Source organism: Ips typographus, linkage group LG9 (genome assembly GCF_016097725.1).
Source record: "Ips typographus isolate SLU linkage group LG9, UJ_Ityp_2.0, whole genome shotgun sequence".
NCBI classification, from domain to species: Eukaryota; Metazoa; Arthropoda; class Insecta; order Coleoptera; family Curculionidae; genus Ips; species Ips typographus.
Genome location: NC_138430.1, coordinates 7,217,698 through 7,244,087, shown reverse-complemented (window position 1 = coordinate 7,244,087; position 26,390 = coordinate 7,217,698). Strand labels below are relative to the sequence as shown.

General features: G+C 33.8%; 5 protein-coding genes across 10 annotated transcripts; 3 read left to right on the top strand and 2 right to left on the bottom strand.

Moving 5' to 3' along the window:
• Window positions 1-508: 508 nt before the first annotated feature.
• On the top strand, window positions 509-2,139 carry LOC145734246 (uncharacterized). 2 transcript variants are annotated; one of them, XM_081987515.1, is made up of 6 exons: window positions 509-790; window positions 977-1,177; window positions 1,236-1,352; window positions 1,450-1,578; window positions 1,764-1,899; window positions 1,960-2,139. In XM_081987515.1, exons 1-6 carry the CDS (start codon window positions 724-726, stop codon window positions 2,051-2,053), a joined length of 744 nt encoding a protein of 247 aa, XP_081843641.1. In that variant the 5' UTR covers window positions 509-723; the 3' UTR covers window positions 2,054-2,139. The 2 variants fall into 2 exon arrangements, with proteins under 2 accessions (XP_081843641.1, XP_081843642.1); XM_081987516.1 differs by having other exon boundaries at window positions 517-790; window positions 1,785-1,899.
• Window positions 2,136-4,646, bottom strand: LOC145734235 (STAM-binding protein-like). The gene is made up of 8 exons (XM_081987494.1): window positions 4,347-4,646; window positions 4,025-4,292; window positions 3,775-3,977; window positions 3,525-3,720; window positions 3,326-3,463; window positions 3,152-3,264; window positions 2,997-3,099; window positions 2,136-2,936 (listed from the first exon to the last, which is right to left on the bottom strand). Exons 1-8 carry the CDS (start codon window positions 4,460-4,462, stop codon window positions 2,877-2,879), a joined length of 1,197 nt encoding a protein of 398 aa, XP_081843620.1. The 5' UTR covers window positions 4,463-4,646; the 3' UTR covers window positions 2,136-2,876.
• Window positions 4,647-5,092: 446 nt separating this feature from the next.
• Window positions 5,093-8,237, top strand: LOC145734237 (solute carrier family 67 member A2-like). Of its 2 annotated transcripts, none has more exons than XM_081987496.1 (5): window positions 5,093-5,412; window positions 5,785-5,916; window positions 5,975-6,104; window positions 6,196-6,408; window positions 7,514-8,237. In XM_081987496.1, the coding sequence occupies exons 1-5, from the start codon at window positions 5,383-5,385 to the stop codon at window positions 8,200-8,202; spliced, it is 1,194 nt and encodes a 397-aa protein (XP_081843622.1). In that variant the 5' UTR covers window positions 5,093-5,382; the 3' UTR covers window positions 8,203-8,237. The 2 variants fall into 2 exon arrangements, with proteins under 2 accessions (XP_081843622.1, XP_081843623.1); XM_081987497.1 differs by lacking the exon at window positions 7,514-8,237 and adding an exon at window positions 6,585-7,361 and having other exon boundaries at window positions 5,105-5,412.
• A 150-nt stretch (window positions 8,238-8,387) lies between these two features.
• Window positions 8,388-8,983, bottom strand: LOC145734252 (protein PET100 homolog, mitochondrial). The gene is made up of 2 exons (XM_081987523.1): window positions 8,822-8,983; window positions 8,388-8,713 (listed from the first exon to the last, which is right to left on the bottom strand). The coding sequence occupies exon 2, from the start codon at window positions 8,709-8,711 to the stop codon at window positions 8,490-8,492; it is 222 nt and encodes a 73-aa protein (XP_081843649.1). The 5' UTR covers window positions 8,712-8,713; window positions 8,822-8,983; the 3' UTR covers window positions 8,388-8,489.
• A 237-nt stretch (window positions 8,984-9,220) lies between these two features.
• Window positions 9,221-15,320, top strand: phtf (putative homeodomain transcription factor). Of its 4 annotated transcripts, none has more exons than XM_081987478.1 (15): window positions 9,221-9,445; window positions 10,914-11,059; window positions 11,165-11,382; window positions 11,432-11,592; window positions 11,709-11,780; window positions 11,854-11,957; window positions 12,081-12,215; window positions 12,273-12,439; window positions 12,493-12,607; window positions 12,659-12,796; window positions 12,848-13,184; window positions 13,236-13,419; window positions 13,475-13,615; window positions 13,671-13,907; window positions 13,957-15,320. In XM_081987478.1, the coding sequence occupies exons 1-15, from the start codon at window positions 9,420-9,422 to the stop codon at window positions 14,104-14,106; spliced, it is 2,331 nt and encodes a 776-aa protein (XP_081843604.1). In that variant the 5' UTR covers window positions 9,221-9,419; the 3' UTR covers window positions 14,107-15,320. The 4 variants fall into 4 exon arrangements, with proteins under 4 accessions (XP_081843604.1, XP_081843603.1, XP_081843601.1 ...); XM_081987477.1 differs by having other exon boundaries at window positions 11,836-11,957; window positions 12,081-12,206; XM_081987475.1 differs by having other exon boundaries at window positions 11,836-11,957.
• The last annotated feature ends 11,070 nt before the right edge of the window (window positions 15,321-26,390 follow it).

Here is a 26,390-nt window from a genome sequence, read left to right as displayed (position 1 = left end):
TATTGGATAGTTAAATGAAACCTCATACAATCAAAATATGCCTCACCATTAGGTGTTTATTAGGGAATTTAAACAGAGTTATTACATGCTTCTCCATAAAACAGGAAAGCTATTTGTCACAGTATTTTAGCCAGCAGAATAAAAGTCAATTTAGATTTCAATATGCAGATATACAAAAAATGCTTTGTCAAGTGATTAAAACATACAAAAACAAAACCCTGAACTACTTAATTAACAAATCAAAAAAAAATCATACTTAGAGCGGTTAATTCTTAAATTATACGTCTTTAGAAAGTTGTCATTTACGCTAATACCATATTACATTATAATTTATTGTAATGAACAACACTATGTGATGGTATTCTTTATTCGTCATCCACTGACCGTTCATAAGTACCACAGTGACTAAGACTCTTCCAGTTAAAAACAAAACTATTACCGGATAATTCCACCACTCCGGAAATGTGGGGTCTCAGGTGTAAAAGTACTACCTGAATAAGGTAGTCAGGTATTCATTAACGTACTGGTGATAGTGCCGGGTCGTTATAGCCAATGTATTGGCGACTAAACTGCGCGCGTCTCATTATGAACGTTTATTATCGACCTTTGTTATTATCTAAAGTTTTAATCACCTAATAAATAGAATTCTTATCAATTTATACACGTACATTTGGGTACCTGTTTTTGCTTAATTAACAGTGTTTTATAGGCGCGCAAGCAAAAATGAGAGTTCTTTCAGTTTGTATTTTTAGTCTGTTGTTGTGTGCGATTTCTATAACCAAATGTGATGGTGAGTAGAATAAGGAATTTGAATTTTGATCGTCAAAAATTTGCCTTAATGCAAATTTTAATCACACTCAGGTGTGACGTAGTTGGTTTAGATAAAAGTTACACCAATATTTGTAATTTAAAAATTGCAAGGATTTCTCTTGCGCAAATCTGAAACCGGTCTAAAAACCTAATTAATTTGTTTCAGAACATCACATCGACCAAAGAATCCTTGAAAATCAAGTAAACTCCAATTCAAGTTTGCAGAACCAAGATGGGCTGGACTTTCATAACAACTCTGCAACAATTAATTCTTCCCAAAAGGATGAATCACAAAATGAACCCCTAAATATTAATTATAGTGAAGACGATTTTTTACGGGTTTCAGGACTGAATGAAACTTCAAACGGTAAACACCCCAAATATTATATGAATCAGACATTATTTAGTGGATTAATGGTTTTCAGGTGAACCATTAACTAATCAGACGCAAGCAGTTGATGACCTAAATACTCAAAAGGTTGATGATACACCCATTGATACTGAAGTAAATGATTTACTTCACAACCCGGAAACAGATTATGGTAAATAATAGTCACTGATATACATTCTAAATAAATTCCAGCCAGTCATTTTGCTAATCAATAAAATCGATTTATCAATAATATTCTAATGCTTCAGGTCAATATTTATTATTAAATCCACTGGATCCTGAAATGACCGTACATTTCCCGGATAAAATCGACCAGCAGGTTGAACTAATTGAAGACGGAGAAAACACCGAAGATGAGCTAAGACGCCATAGAGAAGGTACGTGTGTTTAATCAAGCAAAGTAAAACTCTAAAAACTGACCAACTAATTCAAGAAAACTGGAATTAATCTGCTAACTTTAGTTTTTTTCTAAGCAGCCTTGAAACTCGCTCTGCGTTAATGACAATAACAAATGTAATCATAATAAACCATCAGATAACGTGATTTGCTATTAACTACACAGGTTTACAACTCAATTTTTTAGAAGAAACCAGCGACGAAATTACCCACAAACCACTGGCAATCGTACTGATTAGTATGTTTGTTGCAATGTCAATTTTATGTTACGCAGCACTTTTGATTTGGAGAAACTACCTTGGGTAAATTTGTTTTTTTTTTTTTTGAAAAAACCAGAGTTAGAATCAATATTTTTACCACAGAAACCGATACGGAAGCCGTACTTTACTGGTAGAAGCCGAGGAATTCCCGGAATATAATAATAATCCTAATGACTTGAAACATTTTTCGATTTAAGAACATTAATTATTATTGTATTATATTAAAGAATTTATCTGTGATACCAGGCTCAATGTGCAACTACAAGTAAAACCATATATTGATGTGTTTGTTTTATTAAACCTTAATAGAAAAATGTTGCGTTAAATTAAGTCTACAAATCACAGGTGTTAAAGAAAGAATTAATAAATTGTGTAGGGCCATTTGTAGTATTATTACCCAATTCCTTTATAAAAATCTATTATTGCAAGTAACAAAAAATACGACTGAAGTCTCTCTGAAGGCAACACTAGCAGATTGAAGTATATTACTTTAATTACGAACTAAAATTCGAATAAACTATCTTCCTATAATATAAATCTTCACTTTGGTAAATTTACAATCACAATTTATTAGGTATAGTCTGTTCAGCGACTCGTGACTGTTGCGTCAGCAAAAAACAGTGAAGGGCTATACCATAAATTATATTTTATATGACCAAGCAATCAGTGTTCATTAATTAAACAAATCTCAGACGGTTTAGAAGGCTTGTAGAGGCCTCACGCAATTTAAAACAGTTATGGGGAGGTTTAAGACATTTGTAAAGCGCTCTGACACTTTTTAGAAGGTAACATTTAGAAATCTTTTGGTACATTCAAAATGCTTTTCAAGCCACTTTGATGATGACCCAACAGTCAGAAGCCACTGAATAGAGTATATCTACCTAAGCAACAAATAAATAGAAACTTCTCATATCTAGAAGACTTACAGAAAAAATATGTGCATCATTAAACCGTTTACACCCAAATACAGAGGCACATAGCTTGAACCAACAAAAGTATTTATAAAATTAGTGTTTGACTTACTTACGCAAATCTAAGACGTCCAGTGGCAATTCGGTTATCTTAATGTGATCAGCAGTCTGCAAACAAATTAGAAATAGCAACAGTTTGAGTGCAATTAAAGAAAATGATAGAGTTACCTTAAATAAAGGAGGATCAGTAGGATGTGGATGAAAACCAGACTTTCGGCAGCCGGCAATATACTGTAAACCATAATTTGGAGTTAAATGGAAAAATCCGGTACTGAAAACAATAAACATATACACCACAATTTAAATACTGTTTGCAGTATTACTTATTGAATTTCGGAGAACAAACAATGGCAATAGCCTCAGGCATAAGTAACTGATAAGGACATTGTGTATGCAGATCAACACTAGACAGGAATGCTGTTTGAGTTGGATGAGTCTGTACACAGAAAAAATAATTTACAATAATAAGTTAATTTTTTTTTCAAACAAATACAAACATGAATCCACCCAATTGTGATTAAATTATACTGATCCTGGTAATCAAAGATTTCCTCCTCATTTGTTGTAGTGCAGGAATCTGGAGTGCCATTTTGTTTAGGGACTATCATGTGAGTGATTATTAATTGATTTCTTTCCTGCAAATTTATTTAAAACCATTAGAAATGTCTATGAAAGCTTTAAATAAACAATTATTACCAGTTTTCCAGCTAAAATACCACAAGTTTCAATATTTTTCTTAGTATTACTTTGGGCTAAGTTTTGAAAAAGTGTCATAACTTTAGAAGGCACTAAAACTGTCCTCAACCCATTAGTATCATAATTTTCAGTTAAAGAACTACTTGATGGTTTTTTACTCCTGTCATAAGTTGGTACTGGAGGAAATGAATGATTGCTACAACAATTTACATTGTTTAACTACTATTCAAACCAACTACACCAAGTATACCTTTCTGATGGTAATAAGGGTGCAGATGGTATTGGTGTAACTGTTGGACTAGTTAAAGTTGAGTCTGGATAGGACACATTGTCAATAGAGCCAGGAATTTCAGCTGTTACAAAGTCTTGAGGCTTAACAGGTAAACTTTTTTGTTCATCTTTAACTTTTAGTGCAGTTTTCCTTCTTTTATCTTCTTCAATTTGCAGCTGCTTCTACATTAAACTTTATACCAACCACTAAACAATCAAATCAAACTTACAATTTTTCCCATATAAAGGTCATAGTCTTTTTTATAAACCTCCAGCAATTTCTGCTTTAGTTTCTCAGCTTTGGGCAGCACTTCTTTGATTTTCTTTTGATTGGCTGTTTTCATGTCTGGTGGTACCTTGGCAAAATCGGGGTGTCCGCGGATTTTTTCCAAAAACAACGTCATAAATTTCAGGTACAAACAATAAGCACTTTCCAGGTTTCCTTCATCATAGTACACATTAGCCATTCTCACCATTTCCAATCCAGAACGGTAATACCTTACAATTACATAAATGAAAAACTGTAAATTTATGATGTGTGGTTGTGCATACCTATTTGGTGGTACATTGGGGTCCACTTCAATTAAATTGCTGTGGTCAATTAACTGTTTTAAGCGTTTTTGGGGCTCAATACTCTCTAAAATCTCTGAAATTTTATTCTTTGCCATTGTACCAAACGGGTGTATATTCTAGACTAGTTGATCACTCCTAAATGGGTATTAACCGATAGGGAACACGAATAAATAAGCTTTATGAGTCATTTAAGGAGTTTGTCGCCTTTTAATTTAATACAGTGTAAACATGAACCCATGACAACAAGGATTTGTTTGGGTTTTCTTAATTACATGTCACTGTCATAAACATATGTTTTTGATATTTCTAGTGAGTGACGTTAGAGACGAATCGTTGTAACGCAGCGCCGCGTGGTGATTTTCCGAACTATTCTCCACCACAACTCGAGCACTTAAAAATAATAAAACACAGAACCATAGTTTTAGAGTTTAGAGATAACCGATTTTTTTATTAAAATAATACGAAACAATATTAAATTCTGTATTTAAACCAGCGATAACAAAAATGTGCTCATTTTTTATTTATCTTAATATTTAAGAATCTTATTACTACATTAAACAAGTTAGTAGTTGGGTTTCTGGTTTCTGTGGTAAAAATTCCAGTAACAACCTCGAAAACGTATATTAGCATGTCGATTTCGATTAATGGAAGCGCATATAACAGGTTTGCGTCATGCATTACAATAACACATCAAAGATTTTCGCTCAAATGTGTACACAAAACGCGATTAATTTAGTACGGATAGTCGTGTATAAAAAAACAAACGCGGTATAGTTTTATTCACGTTCATGTAAAATTTAATTAAACCGGAATCGAAACCAAATTATTTACTTTTATAATGATAAGATATATAGATATGCGTCGGTTTAAGATCCAGGAGCGCATTCTGAATTTGAGTATTCGAGATTAGACAGTCAAACAATGCGGTGTGTGTGATAATATACTAGTGAATAATTTAGTGCCGGCTGTTTATCAAATTACTTCTCTTAACATTTTTTAAATCACTATAATCAAGATGAATTTACTTTATGTTCTGTTCTTTTTGGTGAGTATTAACATACTTTACTATTATGCAAGTCATGAAACAGTCTCATAAATCCAATAAACCACACTAAAAAATAAGAATTGTCATGCTGCAATATTAATATTGATGGAATACTCATAAATGTGTTATCTGATTTTTTGATACTTAAAGTTATAAGGCAACCAAAATTTTTTTCTAAGTGTTCAGGGTGATATTATTAGGATGTCGGATAATATCTACAATAAGCAATAAATTTGTTTTAATAGGTTAACCCTTAAAAAAATATTAATTTTCTGTCATGGATCAAGTTATTTCTCGTTTTTAGATCTAAACAACATATTATTCACAATTAGCAGTTAATTTTGAACTGATATAATAACAATTTTTTTTTAGGATATGCTAAACCTGGCAGTTTTCATCCCAGCGTTTAGCCCTTTTCTGAAAACAATCGGTGGAACGCCCTTTGCCCTTGGAATTATGAATTCAATTTGCGCTTTCGTCAGTTTGGTTTGGAATCCCATAGTGGCAAGTATTGAAAAATCCAGTTCAACAACTTTGGTTGCTACAATCCTGGCAATTTTAGGGAAGTTTGAGTGATCAAATTGGACGAAGAGGATTGCTAATCAAATGTCTGCTAGCCAGCGCTATTGGTAGCACATTAATTGCTTCCTCGAATTCTTTGACTGTAGTTTTTATAGGAAGACTGATTGGATGTACGTTTATACAAATACGGAAATTCCAAAACTGTTCATACAATACAATGAACAATTTTGGAATTTCTATTTTACTAAAACACTATTGCAGCTTTGGGTAGTGGAGTTGGAATCCTATTGAGATCAATTGTGGCTGATACATACAAAACACCAGAAGAGAAAAAGACGTTTTTTGGAAAATGCGCTCCCGTTATGTCCATTGCTTTTCTAGTCGGTTCGGTGTCCAGTGGCTTTTTGAGTGAAGTCAGAAATGGATTTTCTCTTGCCTTTTTTGCAATGGCCACCATTATGGGAGTAGCTGCCCGTAAGTTTTGCTTTCAGTCATCAGAGTTGCAACAAAAACACACTTTTTGACACTTCTATAGGGTGATTCATAATAATTATGTTTAAAGAACTCTCTGTGACTATCCTTGGCATCATCGGTCATCAATTTTCATCAAATTCCTTAAATTAAATTTCACAGTCCTTTTCTCTTTTCAGTTATCGCCGCTCATCAAATTTCAAACGATTCAAAAACAAAAACGGAAACCAAACAGCAAATTTCATTAACTTCCAAGGCGCTCAACGAACTTAAACTGGCCGTAACAAGCCTTCAAACGATCTCCTGGCCGCGTTATAAAAACCTGTTTTACATCAAAGGCTTTTACGATCTGAGCACCAGCATCATCTTCGCCAACGTCGGACTCATCATAATGGACGAGTTCGACATTAAAGGCCGCACAATCGGTTACGTTTTCATGATGACCAGTTTATGTAGAGTGGTGGCTAACGTTTCGCTTCTGAGACTGAAAAGCGTCCTTCAGGATGTTAGTGATAAGAATAAGATTATTGGAGCTGGAATAGTGTTGTTGATCTCTTATATTGCAATGGCTGTGTCTAGTAGCTTTTTAATGTTTTTACCTTTCTTAGGAGTAATGTGTTTTGCTAGAGCGCTTTTGGACACTATTCTAACTGAACTTATTTCAATGAAAACTACTCCAACTGATCGGGGCAAAGTAATAGGGGCTTATGAGAATTTAGCTTCTCTTAATATGTTTATAGCTCCTTTACTGTCCGCGTTCTTATCTAAAGGATTTGGAGAACGGGTTATATTAAGTTCAGCAGTTATACCAATAGCATTGTCTATTCTGGTTGCCAACAATGAAAAAGACAGTCTAGAGTAAGTTCTGACCCTCTACTAATAAGCTTCAATGTACTTAAATTATTATCAGATGTGACTGATTTGATTTTTTATTATTATATTTTGTTACTATGTTACTACATTTTTTTAATTACAATGTTTATTGTAACAAAAGTTCCTTTCCTCTCTTATAAAACCTATATGCTGCCATAACCAAACACTCACCACACTAACACCAAATTTAACATTCATATTACAAAATTAGTATTCATGCTTATCATTCTTTTAGTGCTGGTAAAGAACAATTTACCTAAAGACCCAAACCCGTTCAAAGGCAGAAGGAAACCTAAATCATCAGCCCTAAAGGACACCATACGCAAAATAAAGAAAGTCTTGCAGGACTTGGGGAATGTATCATGGTCGCGTTACAAATCCCTGTTTATCATGAAAATTGGTTACGACTTTGCCATCGTAACCGTCACATCAAACGCTGGATTTATTCTGATGGACGCTTACCAAGTGCAGAGACCTTATATGGGCAGGGTGTTCCTCACGGTTAGCTCGATTGCGCTCGCCACCAACTTATTTAAATTAAAACCCAACAATTTCCTTGATAAAATGCCCGATTATGAAATTGTAATTAAAAGCGGTTTGGTTTTGATAGGTTCCTTTATTGGTATGGCAATTTCGCCCAGAATATTACTTTTTGTAGCTTTCTTAGTAGTGATGTGTATACCCAGGGCGATTTTGGACATTAAACTAATGGAAATGTTGGTGAGTCAAACAATGGCTGAGGATAGAGGAAAAGTGATTGGTGTTTTTGAAAATATACTAACAGTAGTTGGATTTATTGTGCCAGCCATGTCTGGGCTTTTAGCCCAAGTATTTCCAGTTAAGTTTCTTGCTTTAGCTGCAATATTACCTATAAGCATTGCTGTGATAACAGCAAAAATAGCCTCAAAAAGGAAATCAGCCTGATTTTTTTTTGTACCAATAAAATGTTGTAGAAGAAATTATTGTAATTTTTTGCTTATCAAAAGTACTTTCCCGTCAAGTTTTAATATAGGTAACTTTTAAAACAAGATAAATTTACCCACTTTTACACACATAACAGTACCATGGCAAATTCAGTCTGAAAGACTTTCTTTTAGTTCTAGATCATACAAAATTTAACTTGTTTTATTTATCACAAACAATCTTAATAACATAATAACAGTAAAAACTACTCACATCACAAACAACTACAGAGCTTCTGAACCTACTTATTAATTATTTTCTTCAAGTGATATAGCATGTTTCTCCCTTGAGAGCCTAAAAGATTCCTCAAATGCTTTCCTCATCTCTGGGTCCTCAGGTGGAAATATTTCTCTTTTGGTTTTGATCACCCATTCCTCAAACAAGGCAGGCTGATTGAAGTAGTAGAACATGCCAACTGGAAATACTACATACATGGCCATTTTGGCCACTTCAAGTTGCCAGTTGCCCATAACTGGAAAAATAACATTTATCAGGAAATAATAGTAATGATCAATAAGAGAATTGTGTTAGGAGACAAATTTAGTGCAACATATGAGATACAAAAAAGATATTCCCTTACCTTTAATACTTCAGACAGTAATTAATAAAGGAAACTAAGGAACTATTTTACTATTGTTGACCTCCTTTAAGCAATAAATTAAGAAAAAATACTTCAAACAAGTCTCAAATAAAACTTAACCTTATTTTAACCTCAAAATTAACTCTTTTGTAAGCTCTTTTGACAGATTACAAATAATGCAGCATTGCCATATCTCTTCTTCAATAGTATATCCTAAAATTTGTTTCCAATTTAACTGTTGTAAATTGGGTTAGCTAACTTTGATAATTTAGTAATTAAAATAGTTTGAAAAAAAAAATGGGTAAATGTTCATAAAACCTGATAAAACGATTCCTTAATAATTGATGCTTCAACTCGTATAAACTGAGATAAACGACAACACTGCCACAGCTGACATCTTTAAATGTCAACAAGGTTCGCAAAATCAGCTGTTTGATTTATTTAATAATAAAACCAATTTTTAAACAAAATCTTGAATAAACTGGATATCTCATAGTTTATTTAATTTGATTAAATTTTTTCGTGTGTGACATACACTAACAACCAGTTTTCAATTGGGTCCCATAGAGATTTATCACTCAGATTTATTTGACGATAAATGGGTATTGAAGAAACTTTCATCTGGTAAGTTGAGTATTTCTATTGATTTCTATATGAAAATTACTGTAAATGTTATGTAGAGCAGGTTATAAAGGTAGTTTACACAGTTTTTTAAACCTATTGCGTAGGAATCTGTGTATTTTTAAATGTGTGTCAAAATAAAGGTTATTAGAATCAAGGTCAAGCTATAAATATGAACCTGGATAGTTTTGTCTTTAGATCTTCATTGATCAAGTTTAAGTAAAAGGTTTTTCTCATTCCTTTCATCACTTAAAGTAGATGTGTATTCATAAATGGAATTGATTGTAAGTGTTTCCTAATCCACCAGTCTCCTGAGATTATGTGCACTTGTAGTAATAACAAACATGTTGAAGATTACACATACTCAAATACATTTAAGTCGTTTGTTTCACCCATTTGTATGCCATATTAGTACTATGTTTTGATTTTTTATCTTAGAATACTAATGTTCTAACTTATTGTGTTTAAGAAATTATATGAATTACAAAAAACTTGTGATACAGCCTAATTTCTTCCTTAAATATTGATACAGTGTTAATACAATTGTCACTGACCTTCTAATCAAAATTGATAAATACAAACCTATTCTCAGCCTTCTAGGAATTGAATGATTTGATTGTAGATATCTACATTAAGTTACTATGTTAACACAATTAATTAATAATACTACTTTAAAGCAAAAATGGAAATTTCCTCAAAAACCTCTGAATAAACAGCAATATTTAAATTTGTCTTGATATGAACACCAGTATATTTCCTATTTATATAAAAATGCATTCAACTATTTGCACATAATTCTGATAAATGTGTATCTGTGTATATTCAATAATGTGCCACTATCAACTCTTGTTGACCTTTATATCATCCTGATCTGTTTGGGCTCAAAATAATATCTCTAATAATTATGCAACCAAGAAATGTAATTCACCAATTTCATCAACCTGTATTTGTTTTAAAAATAATCTGCTCAGTAAAAAAACATTCAGTGTTTACATAAAGTTTTAGGCAAAATTGACACGTCCGATTCTGGGAAATGTTAAAAATACATCTCAACATTAAAAAATTTATATTTTCGCGTTTACTGAGTGTTTCAATGGGTTTTAAACAAGAATGTGCTTGCTCAGCGTTATTCCAGCGTTCAGCAGCTTAAGAAATCAAGTTCATTGTTTGATATTGCGCGTAATTGTGTTTGATTGGAAAATTCTCTTTTATATGCCATATACAATACATTTGCAGCAGTGTCAATACTTTTGCAGTTGTATGAGTGGGTTTTCGGTGCATAATAAACTTTGAAGATAAAAAGTTTAGTCAGTTTCCAAGTCAATGGAATGTTTATTTGCTAGGTAGGTTTATTACTTTTATCTTCATTACTGAATCACCTGGTTTTGTCTAAATAAGACAACATTGTTGCAAAGCAACATCCATTAATAGATGGATTAGAATTTGAAGTATTTGTAATGTGTTCCTGTAGGTATCAACAGAAGATTGGCACATACGATAAGCAACTATGGGAAACCAAAATAGAGCAGAGGGAACAGAGGATCTATGGATTGAATCATATTCAGATGCGATCAGCAAAGCCCAACACTGAACTAATTGATTTAGATTTAGTTCGAGGTAAAACTTTTCTCTTATTTAAGTAGTCAGGACATTATCTTATTGTTATTTACGACGGTTTACACAACCTATTTTTAATATTATGGGTTTTAATGATTATTATAGGGTCGTCGTTCACAAAAGCTAAACCGCAACATGGTTTCATGAAAGTAGCCAGAATGGCCACTTTAAGATGGCTCTTAATGCCCTTCTACGCCAACTGGTGGATGCGTCAAACATCCGGCAGATTTTTCAGTATCATTCTAATCCTTTACATAGTGCAAATGGTTAACATAGTAATATATTTTGTTTATACGTACACGTTTTCTTACTCAGATTTTGAGGTAAGTGCCATTTTGTTTAAGAGGGTTTATTACATTTTGACACTCTCAGAGTATATCCTGTATGGAAGTCATGGTGCCAATTTTAATGGCATGGTTGTTAAGTTTAATTCATTCGCAAATCGTCGCTACCATACCCGATAAGCAGAAAAGTGGTAGAAGTCGCAAAAAGAAGCAATTTGCTGAAGAAATTGACAAAAGTGGGAAACGAAGGCAAGTATTTGTTTGGAATTACACTTTATAATTTAATTTAGAAGTTGATTGTTAGGAAAGATAGGCAAATAGCAATACATTTACAAATAATATTACAAACCTCATAATCCTTATAGGTATTCCCGTGTTAAGAATGGTCCTTTACACGTCCAGTTTAAACCAAACTGGGGACGTCACAAGTACAATAAGTAAGTCATTGTAACTGTTTAAATCAATTGTGAAGTAAATCCTTTGAAACTGTAGACTTACTCCTTGGTTAAGAAAATTCAATGTCGACGATGACGGTTTCGAAAGTCTTGTAGGCAACGGCTCACGAACTAGCGAAGAAGAAGTGGCCCCCAGCGAAAAAAGCGAGCCAGTTAATGGTAGGTTAACGACACCACATTTAACCGTGCACTAATTGATAATTAGTTGTTTACCTGTTATTGGAATAATCCTAATTGGGTGTAGAAAAAAACGCCTGATTGTTGTTAACATTGAATTTTCAGTGCAAAATAGTACAACAGTGGAAACTAGTACTCCTGTGCAGGACGAACCGGTTGCGGAGTTTGTGATCGAAGATTTGGTTAATAAACCTGAAGAGATGCCTCCTCAAGAAGCGTCTTGTGTACACTGTAAGAGAGGTTGTGCTCTAGGTACGATAAAAATTAGACTTTGGTTAATTACGATTTTCATTGCAGGCAGTCAGGAACAAGATCTGGATGAGAACAATTCGAATTGCACGTCATGTTTAAAATGTGAAAATTGGGTGAAACAGTTGGGCGATAAGGTGACGAAGAAATTGTGCTGCACCGATTCAGAAAGTGAGGCCGATGAGGTTTTCAAATTTCAAAAACAGACAATTATTGTGAGTGTATTTGTTATTTGAAAATATGGTTATGATGTGGTTTTGTTTTGCAGACAAAGCGTCGAATTTCAGTCCAGCATCTCCCAACGATAGCCGTGACATCGGTACTTGACAGTACGTGCGACACTGAAAATGAAGCTCTGTCATCTCCTAGAGATTGGACTGCTGGTAAGCCGTGTACATACTCTATGACTTGAAATGTCTACAACTATGTTTCAGGGGTAACAACAAACAGTGAAGATTGCAGCAGTGATTTAGATGATGTGTCTGATGCAGCTCCACCACCAGAACGGTGTCCAGATTGCTTTCTTGTTGATGGGGACAGTAATGCTTTTTTAAATCCACCGTCAATTAAAGGTTTAGTACTGAACATTCTTGAGTCTACTAGAATCAGATAGGTTTTTCCAGCTAGTTGTACTATTTACAAAAGGGACGAAATCAAGAAAGCTGACCTATCGATGCTAGACATCAGTTCGATAATAATCAGCAAAGTGGAAGCCACACCATCCACTCCCGATTATTTTTATGCAGGAATTGTTCTCTCCACCTTGCTGACTTTCCTCCCTTTGATTTGTCGTTTAACCGATGGCAGCACCGACGTTAAGAACTTGTGGGAGGCTTGTAAGAACGGAAGTCATCGTTTTGTCGTTTCCGGTTCTCCGATCGATGCTATTTATGTGGTCACCGATGAATTGCCTGATCGATTTGTGGAATTTATCCACGTTGCTTTGGGTACATCACTATGGTCAGTCTTTTATTATTAAAATTGTTGAAGTCACATCAAGTTTAACTGTAGGGAACGTTACATCGTTGCTATGGCAATGCTTCAACGTTTCATCTTCGCCTGTATGGTCTTCTTTCTGTTGGCGGTAGCAGAAAGAACGTTCAAACAAAGACTTTTGTACGCCAAACTTTTTTCGCACCTTACATCATCGAGAAGGGCGCGCAAATCTGCACTACCTCATTTCAGGCTTAACAAAGTATTAGATTCGATGGTATTGGTAAATGGGTTTGTCACGTAATGTGTTATTTTAGGTGAGAAATATTAAAACATGGCTGTCGGTGAGGTCTTACTTGAAAAAACGAGGGCCGCAAAGATCCGTTGACGTGATCGTCTCCACTGCTTTTGTGGTTACTTTACTACTGCTTGCCTTTTTATGTGCAGAGCTTTTAAAGGTATTTGGTGAATTTAGTTCCAGTTTTGATTAACCAATGTATTGCAATAAATTAGGAAACAGTCTCCTTCTCCCAGTATTATCTGGAAGCCTTAATTTGGTGCTTTGGTCTGGGTGTGATGCTCTTAAGGTTCATCACATTAGGCACCAAAATCAACAAAAAGTATCGCAACCTTTCCGTACTCATAACCGAACAAATCAATTTACACCTTCAAATTGAACAGAAACCCCACAAAAAAGACGAGTTGACTGTGGCTAATAACGTATTGAAATTAGCTATTGATCTTCTCAAGGTACGTTTTTGGTGCACGTTAAAATGTTTTCTAGTGTCCTCATTTACAGGAGTTGGAGAACCCTTTCAAAATATCCGGACTTTCAGCCAATCCGATACTGTACAACGTAACCAAACTGGTAATTTTGTCTGCCCTTTCAGGGGTTTTATCCGAGATGCTCGGATTTAAACTCAAGCTGCACAAAATTAAGCTCAAATGATAAGCTAACTATTTTGCGGATTAAACATTCGAATTTCGTGTTATCATTGATTTGGTTAGAAGCTTTTGCTTTATGAACGTCTATAATGCTGTTTTTAAGTTTGGACTGATTAAAGTTTGAATGAAATCGCAATGTTGAGTGGATTCACAGGCCGTTATTGTTGCACTGTAAAGAGAGGATTTTCACAGTGTTTTTTTAAATACAGGGTGGCCTACTATAAACGATCCTGTTTTTTAACTAAATATTATAGCCCTTACAAGACTGTTTTGACCACCCTGAATATAACTGAGCTTTTCAGAAATAACAGATTGGACTAAATAATAAGAAACCTAAAGTTTGCATGAGAAAAAATGGCAGAATATCACCATCTGGAAAATGTTGAAAAAAATTTCAGCTCATGGCATTTTATAGGTTAATAAACTTAATTTCCCAGTTAGCAAAAGTACGTCTCAAAACGTAACCATTGTTACAGGAGAGAAATTGGTTCGTAATAAAACGTTGATGAGTTACCAATAAGCATATAACGTTAGAAGACGTATTATAACGTTACCACTAGATGTTACGGTGACGAAACTATCGATTGAGACTTAAAAAAGTCTTCTAGCCATATTTTGACGACTTTGGTCATGCAAAATATTCGTTAAAGGGTCATATATGATGGGTCACCCTGTTTATTAAAACTTAGTAAAGGAAATCTGAAGTAAACTCAGCTATACAGTTCATAAATTATATGCGTGTGTTTTTGTGAAAGAAATTTAAAACTGTTATTTTTTTGGTTTTGGAAGTTTATTGTAAAATTTTTGGCTTACTGTGTGTAAAAGTCATTTTTATTATCACTAGTTAAGAACAAACCTGTGATGTGAATCGCTAATAATTAAACAGGGCAGAAAATACTTGTGATGTAAGTAGGTTTAAAGGCTTTCTGCAGGTGTAGTAACAAAAGTACATTGTTGCCATTAATCTGAAATAATAGTGTAATTCTCTTAGACTGCAATAGAAGTTGATGTACCTGCATTCAATAATGTATATGAAATGGGGTTACGTCATACTATTTCACTTTGATTTTTGCCATACATAATTTGTGTTCTACACTGTTTTAAAATAAATCGAGGTGCAAATTTAGAAGTGATAATGTATTGTGATTATATTAGAGTCTAGAACTATTTTTTTTCTAATTTGTTCCTAGTGTAATATAAAACTTTCTAAAAATGTGATTCTAGCCTATTTTGTCATTGAAACCACATTACTATAAAAAAACAGTGATTTAATAGAAACGTTCCAATGTACAAAAATTTACACGGGACTAGTGTCCGTACCTTGGCTGCTATAAGTCGTGATGTACTTCAGGGATATCGATTCAGGACTCGATTTGCCATTGGTTTGGTCTTGTCGAGGCGGGCAGAATAGTTGCTTAAACACGCACGTGTAGCAAATGAGCAAGGCACCCACGATGCATCCTCCGACCACCAGCGTAAGGATTATTTCAAAGTAGTGCCAGAGTTGCATGATAAAGCTAATGACTGGAGGGTAAAGAACTGTTAGTTGGCTGGTAAACCTGAAATCCGAATAATCAGAAAGAAAAACAGTTAAGTTGCTCTTTGATACTTAATACTTACCCTCCAGCCAGTTGATTTAGCGCCGTTCTGACCCTTTTTGGTCGCCATTTTAATATCTATACCACTCTACACTTAATGATTTTCTGATTTCAAATCATCCACAGTTTTTTACACACTTATTACACTTGACTAATATCAGTAGGTTGACTGCTCAAGTGCGTCATGTACTTTAAGGATATGGACTCCGGGCTCGTTTTGTCCGCATTCTGTTGGGACTTTCGTCTTTTTGGTGGACAACACAAATGTCTGAAGACGCAAGAATAGCACAACAAGAGAGATCCTACGATACACCCGCCCACGCACAAAGTAATGATGATTTCCATGTACTGCCACTGGGTCATGTCACAACAACATTATTTTAGGGGTTCAGGTTGGTTTCCATTGAGCCTGAAACAAACAAAAAATGGATTAGTTTTGGGTTACCACAAAATGTAATTGACGATATCTGCATATCTCTCTTTTATATGCTCAGAAAAAAACCCAAATATAAACGTAATCCGATAATTTGATAGTAAACTCCTGTAAAAGCATTATATCAATTATACACACACATCAAAGTTAGATAATTGGTGTTTGTGTTACAGATGTTGACTATAATACCTTAAACAAATAGAGTGTAATTAAACAAAATATGTAGCTCTATATCAGTCATTAGGAAAACATAATATAAATTACATAGTGTTTTTTTTTATGTAAACATATTACACTATCAAGAACAAACAAATTAGCTTTAATTTCCTTCTTCTAACTGTGCTTTTAATCCAATAATTGAACCACGCTCCAGAAGCTCCCAGGGTATTTTTCATAAAACCGTAAACATCATAAATTCTAATATCAGTCAACCCTAAAACGGTCTTTTTTTTGGTTCAAAATAAAGTTTTAGGGCTACATTTATAAACTCTTAAATTTCCAGAGTCCTGGATATTTTCATTAGACGCTTTAAGCGCCGCCCTGAATAAAAAGGAAAAAATGTTTCGACTCGGAAAAGCGCTATAGCGAAACCCTTACAGGGGACACTGAACTCGTGTGGTTAAAACCCAAATAACAAAAAAGGGGTCCTTTGGTGTAGATCGTTTAATTAACATTACAAAGGTGAGTAGGTTTTTATATGTTTATTGTAAAAATAAATTCGGAAAATGAATAAACAGTCAATATAAAAGCTATTTCGTATTCATTGTATTTTTTTGTTAATTTGTTCCAGTCTTCTTCTGCCATGGAGGTGTAAAGGATTCAAGTTACAGCAAGATTAGGAAAAAAAGTTATTTTACTTTCTTTGGATACAATGTGGTGTGAAAAAACTTGTTCAAACACGCAAATTTAATCATTAAACCAAAATAGCCAAAGCACTACACTGAATTGAAAATATAAACAATTTAAATTTGTAAAAGCACCATAAAACGAGCAATTTCAGCTTAATAACCCGATAATAATTGATCAACGACGCTTTTAAATAGAGCAAGGGTATTGGCAATTTAACCGGCTTTTGCATTTTTTTATTTAACATTCAAATCAGCCTGGCAATCTCCATTACAAATTTTTAGCGGAAACATCATGCCGGAATATGATTTCATAATAAACGAGGAATAATGGTTAGGTGCTCCCTGGAGTATGACAGGGGAATAAATAGATGGCCCGATGATAAATGGGTCTCTCACAAAAATGGGCGAGAGCAAGTAGAAAATTTTTCAAAAGATATTTAAGAGTTCAGAAACTGGAACTTGTACGCTTTTTACGGTAAAGTAAGTTATTTGGTAACCCAAGGGGATTTTATCTTCAAAGTTGATTATTATAAAAGCAAAAAGTGTGTACTTTATGATGTTACAGTTTTATTTGGTCATCAAGTTTCAAAGAGACAAAAATAAGTATGTCATATCCTATTGACTGAGCCAACTCTCACAGGATTCTCTATAAAGAAAGCAAATATTATTAGCATCGAAAACAGTTAGTCCTTAATGAATTGCTTTTCCATTAACTGTGAATTACACTTTTCAATTAACTCAGATATGATCTTGGAATGTAATGAATTTCCACTCGAACTAAAATTTCGTTTAGTCGGGGAATTTCATCTGTAAATAGAGGAGTTTAAAGTAGATTCCGGCCGGACTAAATGGAAAACGTTTTATTTGTTTTTGGGAAACATAAATGTGTACCAAACATGTTAAAGTTTTTCGGAAAATTGCCTCTATAAATACGTCAAACTAAGTTCGCGCACAAAGGGGGTATTCGTTCTCGTCAATACTTTACTGCACCCAATTTACGAAACTGATTGGAAATCCGTCTTGACGGCCCTCGGCATTCCTTTTGTTGTTCCAAATCCACTAAAAAAAAGTAGATTTTCAACCCGTTCTTCACTGAGCAATTTCATTTCCTTGGCATTGATCAAAAATTCCTTCTTGGAGACGGGAACATTCCGACTCAATAAAACATTTCACTGCCGTCTCCCCGTTCCCTAATTTGTACGGTAACAAATTTCCAAAGGACTCAATAAAATTGCGAAGCCAGAAAACGCACAAAAAGCTATTTTCAAGATGGGAATGTCTACCCCGTATTCTGTCATTTACAGCTAAATGTGTATTTTTTTTGATAAATCCCCCTCTCTGGATGGTTTTATTTCTTTTTTTTTATTGCACTTGATTTTAATACTTTTTAGGATTTACTAACTATTTTTTAGTAAAAATAATTATTTCAATTGGTCACAAGAACCAAGTTCTCAATCCTCTCAAGCTTTGAAATTCAGGTTTTTTTCAAGATTTTTGGCAGGAAGAGGTAATTTTTTTAATGTTCAGTATAATATGTAAAACATTGTAGAAATTAGCATCCTCGACTTCCTTCAGGACAAAAACAAATAAAAACAATTTTATTTACGAGAATGGAATGATAGATCAATCCAACAATTTGCCGTCTATGGAAATCCGATTCCGAAGAGTTGTTATGGAGGAATGCAATAAAGCTAAATCAAAGTGGAAAATCCTAGATTCCAACAGAATTAGATATAAAAAAGTATTAAAGTGTGGTAAAACGTACTCAACTACATAAACAACGGTTTGAAATTGTATTGTTCGTTCCTTTCATGACCAGACTATACCAGTTACTGTTAAGAGAAATGCAATAAATTTCAGGTTTTGCTATTGCTTTTATATATGGTTTCGTATTTGCTGGTGAAACTGGGTTGTGGAAATGCAGTAACGAAATTGCAGTAATTTATGTGGTGATATTTCAAACTAATAACTTACTATAATATTTCAGGGTTTCGAACTTGGAACACTACACAGCAATTAACCTCAAAGGAACTTCAAACTTTCCTTAGCAAATCAACGTTCTTTCAAATTAAGCTAACAGTAGGAAACCCCCGGCGCCACTTATCCTTAAAACTCTAGGAACTTTGCCAACTATCTACCGTTGTTATCATAAATATAATTAACTTTCAGCATAAGGAAAAGGAATTGAATTGCTAAAGTAATAAGGAAGTTTGCTTTGATCTGGTTTTAGTGGTCTAAAGTTGGAAAGACTAGGCCAGTTAGCCACCAAGATGACCAGATTTAAGGTCTTGTTCTTTTTATATTTGTATGCTACAGAAGCAAGAAACGTTTCTTCTCAATTACGTTTTGGTTTTATAGTTAATTTAGAATTTCTCCCCTACAGGATGGTATTAAACCCTTCGGTCCGTCTCGGACTAATTAATTCCGTTGTCACATTTTAGCCTCGTATATACATATAAAACAGGTATGTAAATTCGGCTCAGCGAGTTTTCACTGTAATTAAATTTGGTTGGTTTTGCGAGAAGGCTGAAAGATAATTGCCGAGCACGATATTATCCGGGAAAATTAATTTTCAAACGTGACAAAAGGTCTAAAAGGGCCGGTGCGCGTAAACGACTTCGAATGCGGTGTAAATATTACTTTCAGTAAACAGAACTGGTGTTATTTTACCTGGAAATGGTGCTCAAAAAATACTAATGTTTACTAAATTATGTACATCACTTTTTGTTAATTTTTGATTAACCACTTAGAGATACTCCCATTTTTAATGGTATGACATATTTTCTGAAAAATTGCGCTATAAAAGTTTTACTAATAAAAAGTTTAAACCGCAATTCATCCAGTTTCAGACTTTCTGGCACGCTCTAACTCTTAACTTTCTTAAATCTGGTCATTTCCCCATATCCAAGCTTTATTTTACTGCATTCCCCTATACGTAATAACTTTTGACTGAAAGTTTCTATTCAGTCGAGTTTGATCTGTCATCCTATCTCGTAAATAGGATTACGCCTTTATATTGTTCCATCCCGTTGAAGGGTCAGAGACATCTTGGGACTATTAGGGTCTTCTTCCTATTACTCGCTTATTTTATTGCTTCGAGAATTTTTTTGTTTTTTACACAAACACCTCGAGGGGACACGAACGTTTGTGCACGTATGTGAACGAAATTTAAATTGGATTGAACAAATGGAAACTTTCGTACCGATCGACAAAGAATAATGCGATTTTATAGATCGTTTCCCCGTTTATACAAACGAAAAATGCATCAATATACACAAACAATGTATACTATACCAGGAACATTTTGTTTTAATTGTCTATCTAGCTGAAGCATGATAAATTACCCTTCGGAATAGTTTATGTTTAACCTAGAAAACTGGAGAAAATTTAACTTTACAATAATGAAGCTGAACATTAAGAGCGAAAACGAGATCAAAATCTGCCCATCATTCAGATTCATTCAAATATTGTATTTTCCTTTAATAATAAAATAATACTTCTAAATATATAACATCTCTAGTGGATTTTTTTATTTTTCTGCCAAATTTATTGCTTTACGAGATTTATATTGACGTTTTAGGGCTTCCAAACGTTATACAATATAAATGATTAATGTTCGAAATATGTTTATTGAATCATTCGACATTTCCATTCCGTTGATTGTACCAATATTTCATTCACCAAGTTGTACAAACCTTAATTAGCAACTACCAAGTTCTATTATATTACACTTAAATTCACTTGAGCAGGTCTTCAAAGTTTAATTGAAACGTACGTGAAAGAGGCAAACTAAAGCTGCTTTCAATTTAAAGTTTGACTATGAAATTGGGGTTTTAATACGATTAGACTAGGGCCCCTTTAGTGTAAAGTGTAGCTATAGGTAATTAGAATGCGAAGAAATCGTTTGGTGCAGTGATTTGATAAACTTCCTTGACATTAAACTAAAGAAAATCCTCCAGTCAATCCTTCGTCTTTTGTAATCCATGTCTAGTTGGCCTCATCCTATTTAACGTGTATAGAATTTCATTCCCGACTTGTAAACAAAAGCGAACAAGGCGTATTCCTAAGTTAAAGGGGATCAAAGAGTCACAGCCAATTTTCTTTTCTTCTCGTGTTAACTTTATATGAGCTTAACTTGATGAATTTTAATTTGTTGTCCTCCTTGATGGGTATTTGCTGTCCAATAACAGTAAACAACAATTAAATTGTGTTTTAACTGTTTATCCCATTTTGATCGACCAAAATTAACAGAGAACAGCACTTTATTAAACAAACCCGCATCTCTGCTCATCCGAGGGGGATAAGCGCGAAATGAGATATTAAGACCTGGATGAGCTGTTTTCCTCTAAATCCCTGGCGTAAAGAGAGATTTCTCTATAAAATATTAAACATCGGGGTCAGGACATGTATTACACCCTAGGGAAATACCAGATATCAGTTCAGCATAATTGGCGAAAGAGATTCCAGGGAACGAGATTAGATTTTTTAAATTTAAATGTAAATTAGCGTAAAGTAATCCTGGTACATGATTGAGGCTTCTAGAAGAAATTTATAATTTTACGTAATTTGTTTCACTGGCAACACCTTGTACAATCTGACAGCAAAACTTTATAATCCAGTTGAATTAACGCTGAATTAACCACGAGAAAACTAATTTTGACTAAGGGTTTCCAAGCTAAAGCAAACTTGGTAAACTAATTTTAAAAGCTTTCTAATGCAGATGCATTCGTTAACGACCTAAACACTTATTAAACCATTCATAAATAATTAGATTTCAAAGTATCTCAGGTTGGAAATTACGTTATTCAACTTAAATATAGGAAACGAAAACGTCCAAGAATCGTATTTCCCCACAGAGAGAAAATGGGAAAAATCCTTTACTGTGGCATTACCATTAAAAGGCGAAACATGTAGTCTTGTAGGGTCTCGTTATTTATTTTTGAAACTTCCTCGTAATATATTGCCCCTAGTGTCAGTTTCTTATATGAGAATAAAGTGTGGCAAGATGCTTAGAAAACAATCTTGCCCTTAAAAGGAATTTTAAGTATTTGTCCCTTTTCCCAAGGGCGACCACTTGCTGACAGTGACAGATGACAGAGCAGTGTATGTATATTTTGATATTAAAATGGAGAACAACTTTAAAAGTGATAGATGCTATAGTCTGCCTCTGATGGTAAGTAAACCACTGTTTGTTGGTTAGGATCAAGAGTGACGTCATTTGACAGTTGTGTAATTTGACAACATTGTAATTTTTTGCAGTTATGACGTCTTCCAATTTGGTTTGATTCACGCTGATTTAATACAAAAATAAAAATACATTTTTGCTATGCAATCCGCAAACTTTGAATGTGAAAATGAACCTCTATATTGAACTTTGTTGTTTTCCAACTTTAGATTGAGTTGACGTACTGACAAAGTTATGGAGCAGACCGCGACAAGAATATTCAATAAAAGTTCCATCAAACTGAATTGAGGTGGAAAAGTTTTTTGAAACCTCAGGGCAATTATTAGGGCAAATTGGGAAAGTTACCCGATTGAGTTATCATCAATGCAGTATTGTACAAGCTGACATCTTCAACTCTGTTTTGGCGTCCCTAAATTCAGGAAAGACAGTTTTTTGCCTAAAAGTGACAATATTCCATCCCTTGTCTTTGGGAAAAACAAATAAAAAGTCTGAATTGAAAGACATGCTTTGCCTTTCAGTGTTAATACTATTAAAAGGTTTTCCTCTCCTTCGAGGGATAACTTTGCCAACAAACCTCTCAGAAAACTTTTAAAGCAAATTTGTTTTATCACTTTCGTGAAAAACATATTAAGATAGTTTTCTTTCCAGTTTTTGGTAAAAATAGCGCACAAAATTTATGATGTTTTTCAAGTTTTATAAAATTTATGAAAACTGAGTGCTATAATTAACAGCAAATGTGTGTAACATTTAGCATCCATTATGAATTTGTAATTTATCATAAAATAGTTGCAATTAAAGCGACTTAACACTGATTTCCACTGATTTTTCCATTAATTCCATTTTGCTATGTGCAGTCTCCGAATGGTTCATTCATATTCGAACGCAGAAAATGAGCTTTTTCATTCTGTCAGTATTAGGTAAATATCGCGTTTCGCCCTGGTTTAATTCCATTAATGTCATAACGCTCTAATGCTAAAGAGATAATGAAAACGAAATACTAACTTTGTTTGCCATTAAAACGGCGTAAATTAATTGAAACTATTTGATTTAGATTCACCATTAATTTGGATAATGTTGGTATAGATTAATTTAGATTTTCCAAAACTGAAGCGGAAAACCTAGTTGGTGAGGCAAGGGGGTGGTTCTCTAATATAAATTTATATACGTTTTTGCTCCAAGGGAGATTACCCCAGTCTTATTTACGGATTTTGATGTGACGGGCAACACGATGTCGAGGTGAACGCTCTCATTCCCTTGAAATTGCTTTATTTGAGCTCTCTTTTATGTTTTAAGAGGATGAGCAGGCTTCGTAAGTTTACTTTTACGCGATATTAGACGGGCAGGAACGGAGAAGTTCCAGTCAGTTTGTGTGTGAACGATTCCATTGAAATGTCTTCTCTCAGCTCCCTCTTGGTGTGTTCTAAACTAAGGAAAATACGAGGGTCATAAACGACAAAAGTCAAAGCCAAGGGCATTGGGTTTAAATTACATCTGCCTCCATTATCTGGAATGTTGCTTTTCTGTTAGTTTTACTGTGTATACGATTTAAACTTTGGCTTTATTCATCGGTTTGACAACATTGGATAACTCAGGTTGACTATGGAGAAGATTGACTGAGTGACCACATTTCCTTCGCCAGACTTCAATAAACTCAAAATGTCAATGTCACGCAAATCATGCGTCAAAAATGACAATATTGACATTATTTATTTTACTAGTACAACTATGAAAATTTATTATTGTACTAGTAACATAATGTAATCTTTTTACAGGTCAATAATAAGCATATTTTAGACCGCTTGAAAAATAATTATTATAAGTATACACAGTCACGTGCCGATATTTGCTTGTTTTGATCGAATAGTGACATTTCGCACGTGATCTGTCAACTCTGTCGACGCCATCTTTTGACGTGGAACAATCACTTCAGATTTGGCGAATTGCATTTCTTGAAAAGAGAAAAATAGTAAAAAATAAAATTATTGTACTAATTAAAGTGCAAACTAGTAATTGTAGTCGACTTGACTTCGTTTAAATTGTTTAAAGCGTCAAACGAAACGGAAACGTCCGCTTTTCCGACTGAAACTCTTTCAAATTTCAATTCAGCTGAACAAACCGGTTTTTCGCGAAATTAAAATTTAAGCTCTGCTGTTACGGCAAATACATAAATAATGAACTAGGAATTATTGCTTTTTTTTATGAATTTAACGTTCTAGTACGTATAGGAAACGCTTTTGGTCATTGACGTCATCCCCTTTTGTTTTTTGTAGTGTAGTATACAAACTTTCTTCTCTGTCAGACGAGCAATGAAATATTGTAAACAAAATTGAAAGTTTCTCTGCCGTAATTCATATAACTTTTTAACGGAAACTTATAAAGCGTAAAAAGTTCCATTATATAGGAAAACTTCCCATTTGTCAAGTCTGATCCGCTCGAGTAATCAGCTGAAAGTTGTGTACAGTTATGGCTTCAAAGTTCTATGCAGTAACCACTTTTTGCAAAGTGGAGAAGTTATTCAAGAGGTTCAGATTGAAATAGTTCCTCCAGTTGTAATTTTGAGTTTTCAGTAATATTCCATATTATATAAACGGATGGTCGTTAGCCCTTTTCCATTATGTGGGTGAATAAGGGAAACTCGAGCAGTCTTTTGGACGATTTATCGGTTAGACATCCATTAGTGCATTATTTACTTGGCTTTTGTAGGATTCTAGAGTTATTTATTACTCAAAGCCTTCTTTAGTAAATTACTATCAAATTACTAGTTAAAATGAAACTAAATTTTGTTTTTAACGTGGATATGAAAGTGACGTTTTAATGCAGTTGTCAAAAGTGAACAATTACAAGCGTGGCGTGGCATGTTGAATTACACAACTTTAATGGCTTCAAAGTAATTGCAATTATAATCCTGAAATACAATACACACAAAAGTTCCGTGAAATTAACGAGACGATAATGGAAGACTGGGAAAAATTTCCTGGCAGATTAACTCGAGTTTGAATCGTTCAAAGTTGTTTCGACAAAGGAGATTTCAGAAAAAGGTAGTTTTATCGTTCGCAGACGGCAATTAGAAACGAAAAAAACGTAATCACAAAAATCCAGCTAGAGACACAATTTCAGAATGAGAACGTAAAAGGTTTAATTTAAAATTTTTTGAGGAAAATCTTTTCTCGTCTCTGTCCAGACTTAGAAGATTATAATTCAATTTTAATTAAGCTGCTCAGAAACATTCTTTTAAATTAGATTAGTCATTTATTATTTTATAACATAAAGGGAAATCAACCAAAAATTAAGCAGTTAGAACAGCACAACCGCTTAAATATAACAGCCCTAAAGTAACTTTAGGAACAAACAGGCGTTGGAATATTTAATTAAGCTTAGATCCCAATTTAGTTTGGATTCTAAAACTAGGGGCAATCTCAGTTTGCACCTTTATGCCTCCACTCTGAATACTCAAATTATTTAGTTAATCTAGTTGAATGTTTGACAGTAATGAATAAGGTAGTAAATGAAGGTTCCTGTAGATTTATCTGTTAAATTTTATTTTACAATTGGCAACATTGGAAAGTGAAACTTTTGGAATGACAGTGACAGTAGTACACAGCTGTAACTGACTGATGTAATGTTAGCAAAGAAATTTTCGCGGACTCTTGAACAATTAATACTTATTTAACCAACGAGTGTATTAATCGCTTATTAAGTTGGTTAATGTTGGTTAAAATCATAGAAAACATTATACTTCTAGATTTGCATGTCAATGGGACTGTTTGAAGTCACATTTTGACAGATTGGACCTAGCTATTACGATAATTTTTCCGCGAGAGGGCGTTTTGCATGGCACACTAGATGTTTGCTAAGCCGGTTATATTTGGTGTGCTTTCACATTAAACAAACATAAACTCTACAATAGTTGTGAAATGTTTTATTGTTTTTCTATTTGTTAATATCAGGTTTTGATAAAAAGGTGTGTACTATAGTGAATAATTAGTAAGTCGGACTATAATGGTGAACCTGCTTTTACCATCAATGCAAATACAATAATACTATAGATAACTCCACAACATGCTATTTGTGATTTTTACTGTATATCCAGGTAATAAGTTATTTATCAACAAAAAAGTAATTCAACAATACGCACTTGATTGATATTTTCATGATTTGAGTTTAAAAACTAAATCATTTCCAAAAAGGTTTTCATAAGCTTTAAATAAGTCGGGGTTTCTTGCG

Bases quoted from the DNA above. Each gene is read 5' to 3' on its own strand.
- LOC145734235 (XM_081987494.1), bottom strand. From the start codon at position 4,462: ATGGCAAAGAATAAAATTTCAGAGATTTTAGAGAGTATTGAGCCCCAA. The intron at 3,978-4,024 runs GTAAGTTTGATT...AGTTTAATGTAG, and splicing joins ACCTTTATATGGGAAAAATT to AAGCAGCTGCAAATTGAAGA. The intron at 3,464-3,524 runs GTAATAATTGTT...ATAAATTTGCAG, and splicing joins GTATTTTAGCTGGAAAACTG to GAAAGAAATCAATTAATAAT.
- LOC145734237 (XM_081987496.1), top strand. From the start codon at position 5,383: ATGAATTTACTTTATGTTCTGTTCTTTTTG. The intron at 5,917-5,974 runs GCAAGTATTGAA...TGGCAATTTTAG, and splicing joins TGGTTTGGAATCCCATAGTG to GGAAGTTTGAGTGATCAAAT. The intron at 6,409-7,513 runs GTAAGTTTTGCT...TCATTCTTTTAG, and splicing joins CATTATGGGAGTAGCTGCCC to TGCTGGTAAAGAACAATTTA.
- LOC145734246 (XM_081987515.1), top strand. From the start codon at position 724: ATGAGAGTTCTTTCAGTTTGTATTTTTAGTCTGTTGTTGTGTGCGATT. The intron at 791-976 runs GTGAGTAGAATA...AATTTGTTTCAG, and splicing joins TTCTATAACCAAATGTGATG to AACATCACATCGACCAAAGA. The intron at 1,353-1,449 runs GTAAATAATAGT...CTAATGCTTCAG, and splicing joins CAACCCGGAAACAGATTATG to GTCAATATTTATTATTAAAT.
- LOC145734252 (XM_081987523.1), bottom strand. From the start codon at position 8,711: ATGGGCAACTGGCAACTTGAAGTGGCCAAAATGGCCATGTATGTAGTA.
- phtf (XM_081987475.1), top strand. From the start codon at position 9,420: ATGGGTATTGAAGAAACTTTCATCTG. The intron at 11,781-11,835 runs GTAAGTCATTGT...TTGAAACTGTAG, and splicing joins GGACGTCACAAGTACAATAA to ACTTACTCCTTGGTTAAGAA. The intron at 12,608-12,658 runs GTAAGCCGTGTA...ACTATGTTTCAG, and splicing joins TCCTAGAGATTGGACTGCTG to GGGTAACAACAAACAGTGAA.